This window comes from Bactrocera latifrons, unplaced genomic scaffold (assembly GCF_001853355.1).
Source record: "Bactrocera latifrons isolate USDA-ARS-PBARC rearing strain unplaced genomic scaffold, ASM185335v1 scaffold_4, whole genome shotgun sequence".
NCBI classification, from domain to species: domain Eukaryota; kingdom Metazoa; phylum Arthropoda; class Insecta; order Diptera; family Tephritidae; genus Bactrocera; species Bactrocera latifrons.
In genome coordinates, this window is record NW_017537045.1 from 2,297,673 (window position 1) to 2,309,396 (window position 11,724).

The 11,724-nt window shown below is 37.0% G+C and overlaps 2 protein-coding genes across 3 annotated transcripts in view; one reads left to right on the forward strand and one right to left on the reverse strand.

Annotated features, from left to right (window-relative positions):
- Window positions 1-9,222, forward strand: part of LOC108972379 (nuclear pore complex protein Nup88) — an 89,459-nt gene extending 80,237 nt beyond the window's left edge. The window contains exons 3-12 of one of the 2 annotated variants that reach the window (XM_018938933.1): window positions 2,415-2,540; window positions 4,868-5,132; window positions 5,302-5,402; window positions 5,474-5,642; window positions 5,718-5,860; window positions 6,767-6,870; window positions 6,942-7,548; window positions 7,603-7,762; window positions 7,841-7,929; window positions 9,133-9,222. In XM_018938933.1, coding sequence (XP_018794478.1) covers window positions 2,415-2,540; window positions 4,868-5,132; window positions 5,302-5,402; window positions 5,474-5,642; window positions 5,718-5,860; window positions 6,767-6,870; window positions 6,942-7,548; window positions 7,603-7,762; window positions 7,841-7,929; window positions 9,133-9,196 — 1,828 coding nt within the window. In that variant the 3' untranslated portion in view covers window positions 9,197-9,222. The remainder of the gene's footprint in view (window positions 1-2,414; window positions 2,541-4,867; window positions 5,133-5,301; window positions 5,403-5,473; window positions 5,643-5,717; window positions 5,861-6,766; window positions 6,871-6,941; window positions 7,549-7,602; window positions 7,763-7,840; window positions 7,930-9,132) is intronic. The other variant, XM_018938934.1, reaches the window with a different exon arrangement.
- A 1,490-nt stretch (window positions 9,223-10,712) lies between these two features.
- LOC108972390 (sarcoplasmic calcium-binding protein) overlaps window positions 10,713-11,724 on the reverse strand; it is a 14,515-nt gene continuing 13,503 nt past the window's right edge. Inside the window, exons 4-5 of the mRNA XM_018938945.1 lie at window positions 11,245-11,553; window positions 10,713-11,170 (exon numbers count right to left, since the gene is read on the reverse strand). Coding sequence (XP_018794490.1) covers window positions 10,940-11,170; window positions 11,245-11,553 — 540 coding nt within the window. The 3' untranslated portion in view covers window positions 10,713-10,939. The remainder of the gene's footprint in view (window positions 11,171-11,244; window positions 11,554-11,724) is intronic.

Below are 11,724 nucleotides of genomic sequence, written 5' to 3' on the forward strand. Positions count from 1 at the left end.
TTTCTTAACACCGTGATGACATGTACCAAATATGGGTGAAATCGGTTCACAACCACGCCTGAAATCTCGATTATCACTTTATCATGCGAGAGCATAAAATGTTCGGTGACACCCGAACTTAGCCCTTCCTTACTTGCTTTTTTTTCAATATGAGGCATATTCATATTAAGTATAATACGGCCTTCGACCTCTTCAACTGATGAAAATATTTAAAAAAAAGTGAAGAATATGGTGCATGAAAATCGTTAGGCAAATGTTAGAAAGCTCGGCATCTCTCGCGAGTCCATTCGAATGATTTTGTGGGATATTTTGAGTATGAAACGAGTTCTTGCTCTAGTCGTGCCGATAAAGCTGAATTTTTTGCAAACGGAGTACCGTAAACAGGTGTCTTTCGTCATGCTTGTTCGTGCGAATTGCGATCCGACTTTCATGGATAGCAGCATAACTGCCGACGAAACATGGATTTATGAGTTTGACATGCAAACAAGTCAACAATCAACGGAATGAAAAAAAACACGATCGGAAACGAAAAAAAAACGCCAAAGCCGCTTAAATATCAAGGTGATGCTTGGTTTTTCGATATTCGTGGTTTGGTGCATCATGAATTTGTTCCGGAGGGACGGATGGGCAATAAGGAGTTCTATTTGGCCGTATTGAGGCGTTTGCGTGAGTGGTCCGGAATTATGGAAGAACAATTCATGGCTTTTTAGCCTCAGTTGTGACCCAATTTAAAGCCAATAACGCTCCTTGGGACCCGTTTTCAGCCGATCGAAGAGATAAAACCAAATTCGCTGAAGGAGCTAAAGACCATCCAAAAAGGTGCTTATGAAAAGTGTTTCGAAGACTGGAAAAATCGTTGGCATAAGTGTTTTACATCTGGTGGGGATAACATTGTAGGTGACAAAATAAATATTTATGAATAATTAAATATTTTGCGTTTTCTATACAATTTCCGAGTTGTGATTTGTCGCAATGTAGTACAGCGAAAATATTAAAAAAGCGGCTGTCATGTTAACCGGAAAGAAAAGAAAACTCAGGCTTTGAAGATTTTCAGTGCAGTAGCCACCAGTGGAAGCAGGAAAAGCGTTGTCTACGCCAGTAAAGAAGAAGAATGCTGCAATGATCGTTGTAATAATTTTTCCGAAAGCCTAAGAAATACATAAATCTTAAGGATCATCGAAGAAAATATGTCCTTGTTGCATTGAAGACACTTTGTCGACACATGACAACCAACTATTGTAGAACTCTAACTTGACAAAAGACTTGTCTTTACTAACTCAAGTCTGATGTCCATATTGTGAATCAGCAGTAGAACATTAGCTTGGATGGTACTTCATATGACCAAATTAAAAAAATGAAGAAGAGTTTTTAACTTAAAAAAAATGCATTTCGAGTAACTTTTAACTTTAACTTACACATTTACTCAGCCATGTATGCCGCCATTTAGGCGCTTATCAGTGCGTAAACACTACAACTGTGTAAATAATTAAAGCAACGGCTTAGCGAAAGAGATGATGCATAAATGTCTTCGCATATGCGTTATTACATATGTGTGTGTGCATACTCACATGCATACATATCCCTAATTTCCTCGTAACTTTCTGCATAATTTAACATAAACAACACATGTGTGTGTGTGACAGCGCGTTCAGCTATGGCACAAGCGCACTGTAGTTTTTCTTTCAAACACTTAAGACACACTTACGCCCTCTGACTGCCAGGCTTGGTTGACTTCCGCGTTGCATTAATTGAGCTTATCAAAGTTGTGCGCGCGGAAAAATGTGTATTTTTGTAGGCTTATAGGCACATGTGTTGTTGTGGCGTGTTGTTGTAAATGTGATTTTGCTTTTTATTCCACCATTGGCGCTAGTTCAGGTAAATTAACTCATTTAAGCTGCCTCCCTTCAGTTTACTGATTTTCAAACACCGCGAAGGGCCGCACGGAAGCTTAGTTTGATACCGTTATAATTTTGTATATATATATTTTTAATTTTTTCTTCATTTTTTTCTTACGAATTTCTCTCAACAACTCTCTCTTTTGCCACACACACATGCGCAGGATTGTATTTATATATGCATGTGTGTCGGGCAATAAGTAGTGTTTGTTGGCTCTAAAGCGGCTTTTCTAAGTGAATTTATGCGCTAACATTTTAAACCGCATTAAGCCAACAAAACTACATAATTTAGCTGGCAAGCGGCTGGAAGTAGCTTGTGTAAGCCACAATTTTTGGCTAATGAAATAAATATTCATATTTTAACTACTTAAATGTTTGGCTGCATTGTTGTTGTCTTTCATTTGTTTTGGTTTTTCTTCCTCCCAACCAACAACTACTTTTTTTTGTAATTTCTTGTTAATTGTTTTCCCTACATTTTTGTCTAATTTCACTTGTTTTCTACTTTTTTCTCTGTTGCAGCGCATTTAATTTGGACTCGCTGCTATTTAGCAACAATCCACACCTGGAACTGCGTCAGCTGCGTTGGCATCCATTTTCGCCTACCGACTCACATCTGCTCGTGCTGCTGTCGGACAATACAATACGGTAAGTGTTGCAGTGTATTTTCTAAGCCAAGCGTCTAATTTATTGTTTAGATGCTAGGCCGCAATGTACTACAGTGGTGGCGTGCAATAATTGTCTGCTAGAAAAAAAATAAAAAATTTCTACACATTAATAAATTCCACTACTGGTAATCACTACACAATATACACTATAAATTTGTCAGTTTTTTGAGCTTAGAAATTTGAACAAAAATATAATTAATTTGTATGAAAAAAGCATCAAAATTAGTATGAAAATATACGAAGCTTTTAAAAAAAATTTCATTTATTCATTAAAATCTACTTTATTCCCTTCAACTTAATCACCTCAGATATATTGCACTTCTTTACCAGCATATTTTTTCAATCTTCAAAGCACATCACACCGAAGTCATTTGTCTCCTCCTTCGAAGCTGTTTTTATCTCTTCAATCCTCATCTTCAGTTTTGAAAACAAAAAAGATCACAGGAGACCAGGTCTGTGGAACACAATGAGTGAACAAAGTGTTTTTTTTTTCCTCCAAATATTCGTCAACAAGCAAAGATGCGGGAGCAAGGCCGTAATCATGATGCCAAATACGCTTTTTGTTCTACCACAAATCCGTGCGTTTCTAGCGGATTGCTTCGCGCAAATTTCGCATAACTTGCAGATAATATTCTTTATTTACTTTACAACCCTTTGACGCTAACTCGTCCTCTAATCGGAGAAAACTGTTGGCAAAACCTTCACAGTCGTCCTAATCTGGTCTCTTCTTTTTTCGGTCTTGGCTCAAACACACTTTCGATTAGAATGATACAACCTTGGTTCCATGTCATAGCCATAAACCCACGATTCGTCACCAGTTATAACACTCTGAAGCAGCTCCGAGTCATCTTGGACTGAGAGCAACTCAGCAATGAGCAATGTCAACGCGACGCTGTTTTTGGTCAAAAGTGAGAAATTTTGATGCAACTTTCTGGGCGACCCAAATCATTAGTTACAATCGATTGACTAGAATCAATCGATATATTTTGTTCTTCAATAATTTTTTCAAAGGCAATACTTCGACTGGCATGCACTTCGTCACTTAGATCTTCTCGACCCTGTAAGAAATTTGTACCACCGATTAATTTTGCTTTTGCCCAAGGCAGCTTCAATTTCTTTTGATTTTGATTATTTTTTGGAATAAGCAAAAATCGAAGACGAACCAAAACGCGTCCAAGCAATTGTTTGCTCAATTGACTAAACATTCAAAATGACCGATCTTGCCACCATAAGTAAGGGATGTGAGTGCCAACATAACGCAATAAAACAATCGATAACCGAATACACTTAACTCGCGAAAATTCCCAACCCCGTACATTTTCTTCTAAAACGCTACCAAGAAAGGTCATTTTGAACTCTTTTCGCTAGAACCCTTAAAAATTATTTTGCGAGAAGATTAACTGTTAAACACATTTAACAATCTTGTTCCGACGATTTCACTAAAAGGTCTCGAAGACCAGGTTCAATTATACCTATAATTTTTACCACAGATTTTTTTTCAGAAGATGAGAGTCAAACAATCTTTAATTTTTTTATTATTAGAAGTATAGTAGTATTTGGTTCCATGTACTTAAAATAACTAAGCTTATACGAAGTTTAAAGTATACCAGTCTCGACCCGAATTTTAACCCTTCGGCTGAAAATACCGATCCAAATTCATCAAAATCCCTACGAAACCTCCAGGCCCCGATTCAGAGCCACTTCGTCTGATCCATTCAGATGCTTTTGAAAACCTTTTGCATTCAAGAAGATTTTTCCAATATTTCTCATTCGCTCACCTGGACATTTTTAATTATAGATGATTCTTTTTACAAGCCAAACCTTATGATGAGCATATATAAAAGTTTGAATAAAAAAATTTAAAAAGCTTTTCATCTTTAGTGAAAGCTTAAAACAGTTAAAGCTTTCAGCTCTTTTGAGCACCCCATTTTAAAGTTTCAGTAGACATTTATGATCATTGCTGAAAATTATTTAGCAAGGAAAGCTATATCTAGAAGCATGGAGTTAAAATTTTAGCTAGAAATAAAAATATAAAATCAATAAAGCTTTTGTGGATACTAAAGCTTTTATTATATGTATGTATAACCATGATTCTATTGTCGCTTATGGCAACTCGCAGAGGTTGTTATAATTTTATAGAGCTTTTTTTGAAGTACTATAATTCCCTAATAATCTTCCATCTTTATATAATTGTCGTCAAAGAGCTTTGGGTTCCCACTTTAGTTGCCTGACACCATTTATTCCTAAAGCATTTACTTTTACAACTAAAATTGATATAATTTTCAAAAATTCATATTCCCTTTTCAGCGTTTATGATAATTCCACTCTACGTCACGTATGGAAAGTCGGCCCTGTGCCGATAAAGAACGACAATAATCTCAATAGTTCACTACCAACGGCCCTACTGCTTGGTGAATTTGCTGTAGATTTTGATATAGCTCCTGCTGTAGCCCCGAAGGAAGATGCGGTCTTGAACTCCTCAACAACTATTAACAACAACAACACCACGAAGGATACGCTAAATCATAGTCGGAATCTCTCGAAGGCCTTTAATGAGACTGTTGCAGGCAATGTAAGTGGTGATTTTACTGTTATTAACCTGAATTAATAAAAAATTTACAAATCAAGTTCAAAATTATCTGTTCTGTCATCATAATGATGCATAGATCTTCATATAAACTCTCATAAACCTCTTCACACAAAACGTCTCTCTCTAACCTCATTTTCGTTGTTATTTCAAGCAGAAAAACGCACAGAATGCCGAATGCATTGAATGGCCCATTATTGTGCTGCGTGAGAATGGCAATATTTATGTACTAATGGCTGGACTAGATAGTCACAAGTATGTATTCCCGATATATATACATATTTATATAACGAAATTTTTAACTATCGGATTATACTCCCTCGCAGACCACGCCTACAAGGCCCATTAACAATTACGCCACAGAGCAACGATAATTATGGCTTGGACTCGTGTGCCATTTTAGTCATTCCATCTCTGCCGCCCACACTGGTCATTGCCGAAGCGAATGGCACGCTGCATCATGCACTATTTCTCGAGGCCGAGGAGGCAGAAGAGGTTTGTAAAGAAGACATAGTCTAATATTTACAGCAAATATATAATAGTCTTTGTTTAACGTGCATTATTTCGTAGTCCTTCAACGAAGTAGACGCCAGTTTGATCATACATCCATCTGAATACACGATACATGTGCTAGAGACAGTACTGCTGGAACTGGGCTTACCAAAAGATGACCCAAAATCGAAGTCCTACAATTGTCCTATACATTTGAAACGGTTTGTATGAGTTGTAGTAGAGTAGCTCTTTATTGTTTGGCTTCTAAGTTTGGAGGTTAGGTTTAGTCTCTAATATCAACTAATGACCTATAAATTCCATGTTTTGCAAGCCTAGGGAGAGTTAGGTTTTCATCTTGTTACAAAAGTGGGGAAGTGTGGTTTTCATCGAAGTTAGACTAAAATGAAATTGATTTTTGCTTTAAAAGCCACAAATTTGGCTTTGCTAAACTGCTACTGTACAAAATGTAGTTATTCTTGTATTTTTTTTTTTTTTTTTTTTTTTGTTTGTTTTGTTTTGTAACAAATTTCTTTAATTGGTTTTTTGCAAATACGCGACGTCCAGACCGTCTCTTCCGACATGTGGGATTTCTTCCGACTTAGGAGTGTTCTGAATACAATTATCTCATCACCCTCGTATCCAAAACCGGTATGGAATTATAAGCGATCATGAGCTATTAATTTATTATTAAAGAAACCTCAACCTTACCGATCCAAACGGAGGTAGATTGCCGGAATAGCTGCCTTTGGGCAAATAACCGAAAAACCGGGTATCGTAAGAAATCGCGAAACTAACTGATGAATGTTTAATAGTGCAACAAAAACAACAAAAGCACCAAATATAGTTTCTAAAATGTCGAGTCAAAAGTATAACTTCAAATAAGAAAAGAAAAGTGTTAGCTAGCGGCAGAAAACATTCCTGCAGCGTTTTCGTGGCATGATACCGAGTTCACACTCCTTGGTCGGATAAAAGTCCGTGTTCGTTACGGTTACTTAGAACCGACTGTCGTGGGAACGAAAACTGAGTGTCGTAAATCCGCTCTGTGTCGTATTCGGATTAAACCGTTAGGCTTGAGCTTATATTATAAGTTACATCCCTACTTATTCGTCCTTTCTTCGTATTTCCAGCGATTACATCAATGAAATGCGCTATTTCGCCTATCACAATGCCGGACTGCATGCGATAACCATTAATTTCATCTCGGAACTGCAGCGTTTCGTAGAAAGCGATGGTAAGTAAACAAGTCACACGTACCAAAAACGTAATTGCATTGATGAATCCTCATCTACACTCTCTCCACAGTCGACTCCGACATCAGTCCACTCTCCATCGCCTCGAATGCCGAATATATCGTATGCACTAAAATCGACGCCAGCGAACGCATTAATGCCGTACTCGGCTTTGTACTACTCCAAATGCCTTCGGGCGTTATTGTACTACTCGGCAGCGGTGAAGTTATCAGCTTGAAACTAATCATCGATCCGAAAATACTGGTGGAAACAGTGAAAATTAAAGAGGAAACCGATAAATCATTGTTAAAATTGGAAGCCAAGTCTGAATTGGATCGCATGTTGGAGCCCTCCTTTGTGGATCACATCAAAAGCATGCTTAAGCGTGATGTCACACAACCCATACTCTCGGTGGACAAAACAAACACACCAAATCCGCAAGAATGCTATGAGCTGCTCGCACAAGCCATTGAAGTTCTGCGCACACAGTATTTGAAGCGACACGAATTGGTGCGCGCTGAAATCACAAAGCGTGTGAACACCATTAAGTTGCGTAAAGCGCAGCAGGAGCACGAGATTGCCGATTTGGAGAAGGAGCGTGAGAATATACGCGAGACAGCGCATCGACTGGCTGAACGTTTTGAGGAGATCAGCGATCAGCAGGAGATCATAACGAAGAAGTAAGCAAATGTGAATTATTTTGGTTCATTTTATAATTATTGTTTGCGTTTTAGATGCCAGCATCTTGTGCGGCAGGCACATACCCGTCTACCCACCAATCCAATTGCTGATAAGGAATTCGCCCAGGAGGTGGAACGCATCAATAAGGAGACCAAAGCCTTGACGAATTCTATGCAGAAGGCGCGCGATACCATCAACAAGCAAACTTATCATGTAATTATTATTAATATTTTATATTTTTATTTCAAAAGTATTACGGAAATTTTAATAACCTTTTTGTTTTTCTTTCAGATCTCCAAGTATAATCAAACCGCTAAGAAAAAGTCCTTTCATTTGCCAGAACGTCAAGAGAAGAACATTAAGGAGATACTTATGCAGATGTAAGTCAAAATAGCTCAATATAAATTTGTCCGTATTAGGTTAGAGTTACATAGTTAAACGTATTAGCATTGTTTTGACATAAACTGTACTTGTTCGGATGTAGATCTGGAAACGAGTCAATTATGTAAACCCGATCGTTGTATGTAAGAAGTCTTGCTATACAATTTTTGGCCATTCCTGATAGTTACAAATATTTGTTGTAAGAATAGAGCTGTGGTAGTAGTCCTGAGTTGGTCACGAATTCATCAGCCTTTAGTAGTCCGAGTAGGTACTAGTTGTAAAGAAGTGCATTATCTTGCTAACCAGAAGCACTCAGGGCTCAGTGTGTATATATTCGACAATACACATCAACAGATCTCCCTTGTTTGTATGGAGTGCAGTGTTCTCGCACTAAAGCCGAAGCTGCTTCATCCAGGTGCCCATACCTGTGCTGCGTAATTTATCACCGTCCTGTCAATTAACTTGTAATTGCGTTCGTATTGTGAATGAAAGGATGCATGCTGAAATCTTTGGCTTATTGATGGTCACAATTTTAAAGAGCGCTACATTGAAATCCAATCTGTACTTTTCCGCTTAACTTAAAAGTTTGGCCTCGAAGTAGTACGAAGGGTTGCGGACCACTCAAATAATTCATGGTTCACCTCTTCAACCCTGGAGAGAACGTTGATTGTTCGATGTCTTCTAATAGCGTCGTGTGATTGACTGTTTTTGTTTAACTATGAGCTCTTCTTTAAAAATCATACATGCTACAATTCCATCTGTCAGCAAGTGCTAATGTGGATCCGATAAATGGAAATCACAAATCTTCTTGTATGAAAGCTAGAGCAGTCAGCTAGGTAGTGAATTTTTAACATGTGATAAAATCTTATTTAAATATAAACAAAATTTTAGCGTTTAACTGTCATGTTTTTTCGGTTTGAAGCACTCTGTTATTTTTCGTTTTTCGTAGCCTAAACACACACCTTACATTTGAAATTGGCAAATCTTAAATAAGCTGCCGTAGTTTTCTACACCCTGTGTTGTGTGTACAGTACGCATAAAAATATTTTGTGTAATAAGATATTGTGTGTAACAGTAAATTTCGATTATTTATTACAATTTTAAAATATATTAAAATTTTTTTAATAAAATAATTAAGAAATAATATTATTTACATTTGTTTATTAATATATCTCTCTGTTTTCATTGCTCTTGTTCTACAGTGCCGCCGAAGTCGACTCCCAAATCCGTGATGTCAAGCATATCAACCAACAGCTTGGTGTTTAATAAAATTCAACGAATTTTTATAACACTTACTACAATAATATATAATTTTAATGGTTGAATATTAAGCCAATTAGTTTAGTTTTCCAGCGCCAAAATGACAAAACAATAACATTTGTTCTGTTTCATTTTGCTTTTTGTTTATTGATTTTTATCCATACATATTACATTCTAATGATATAATTTAAAATAAAATGCTCAAAATTATCAAGTGCATAGAAAAATCAATTGTTGTTTACAGTTAAATGCATTCAAAGCCCATTAGTATTAACTCATACTCAGCATTGTGATCGGTGGTTGAATGTGGAACGAAGAATATTTTTTCGCAAAGTTCACAACAAATTTTTAAAAATTACGGAGAAGTTGGTTATAATAAATATTTTTTCTTTTTAATTAAACGAAACCATTAACGTCAAGAGTAACCTAAAACTTGAACCCAAGCAATTGAATTTTTCGAATTTTGACAATAAGCTAAATATTTGACTCGCAACACATGTATAGTATATTTAGACTCAGGCACGTCTTCACTTTGTTAACGCTTTGAGGTTTTTCGCCTAAGAGCTCAGCAGTTAGATTTTTGCAGACCAAACCAGAACCGCAGCAAATTAAGGTAGCGGTCGGCAGTTAATTTTGAAATGAAATGTGCTGCTTTTAATTAAATTTTAATTTCCAGCGCTTGAAACACTCCCCACTTTTTTTAATTTTGCTGCCGCGAAGCCATCACTCAACCATTTAATGGAAGTTTGCTGGCCGCAAACTTTGTGAAAGTTCCAGTGTTTCAACTTCAATTCAACGTCACTTGTATCCTACATAAAAAAGAATTACAAAAATGTTCAGGAACACTGTCATGTTAGCAGTACTTGTCAGCCTTTGGTACGGAGACATCATGCAACTACCCAGACTGGTGTAGACACGGGTGAGTACTCTAAGGAACCTCGTTTTTACTGCGGACTGCTCCTGAAACTTATTAATCGGTAGTGTAAACGAAGTTTCATAAAAAGTGTTGCAGGCTTTACTTCAATCTAAAAAATCCAGATGTCAAATTTCAGCTAGTTCCCGCACCAGTCAGTTCAAAAAATTATTAAAAAAAATATATTGATAATAATTCTACTAAAATTATTATTCAAGAGTTCTATTGAGGCGCCAATTAGCAGAATGAGATATGGATCGAAAGCTTCGGCAGAAAAATAACATTTATCATATATGTAGGCCTTCCTGTACTCACCATTCCCACGTCATTCGTTTCTAAATAACGGGAAGGGATGGGGGATTTTTATCCGGCCAAAGACTGTCATCCCGGCACCCTGCCTCGAAATTACTTAAGCCATTTTTTCTGACACTACAACAACAAGCTTGCTATACTCGCAGTTTGTTTTTTTTTTTTTTTTTAATAAAACGCATGATGTTAGTGTTTTTTAATTTTTAATTTCGTTTTCTTCTTTTTTTCCTTCTCTTTTTCGCTTTCTTACGTGATTCATTAAATTGTCTTATATGATATACAATAAACTGCTTAAAATCGCCACGTTCGTACGAACGCAACGTTACCGCTATAAAAATAAATGTATTAACATAAAATAATAGTCTTAGCAAAGGGTTTCCTCCATAGATGTCGTCGTTGAAAATACCAAATTGCTCCGAGACACTTTGCATGCAGAGTATGTAGAGTATATATTGCGCGCGATGTAGATCGTGAAATTTGCCGCGCGCCAACAACTCCAACACAGCGGTGTACGCATGTTCAACAAGTCAATGATCGATCAATGGACCCCAGAACATTTTCGATATTTTCGTCTCGTCTTCGGTTAGGAAATATTGACGTCCCAAATGTAGAAACTCTTTTAAGGACAATTGGCCATCGCCATTTTTGTCTATCACAGCAAAAGAAATAGCAGCATCTTCATCCGAAAGACCCAGACAGCGGAAGAACAGCTTATACTGTTCGAGATCCAAATGGCCAGTGTGATCATAATCAACGGCCTGCAAGTAAAAAACAACCGAATACAGGCATTACTTAACTGTAATAAAATATGAATTAGTAACAAAGTAATTACCTTGAATAAATAGGGTAAAAAGCGTCCAATGCGCTTCTCCAACTGTTCGTCGTTGAGACGATGATGCACCTCCACCAAGAACTGCTCGGCAGTCACTAAATTATATGGCGTAATTTCGCCGAATTGCTCCACCCATGTTTGACGCATGACCTCCTCGAACTCGGCCGACATCTCGGGCGTGAGATGACCCAAGTCCGTAAAGCGTTTGGCAAGCAATTTGTAGTCGTCAAATGACACAACGCCATCGCGATTGACGTCGAGTATGCGGTGGAGCGTGCGCATTTTGCGACGCCAGAACTCAGAATCGCCCTGTAATGAGAGAAGAGAGAGATGGAAAATTAAAAACTTGCTTTTTGGCATAAAATATATCAATAATAATCTTATTTCTAGAATTTTGATAGTTACAGTAATACTTATTTCATAAAAAAAAATTAAAAAGCAAAATTAAAGGAAAAACTGACACAATTTTATAGATATATT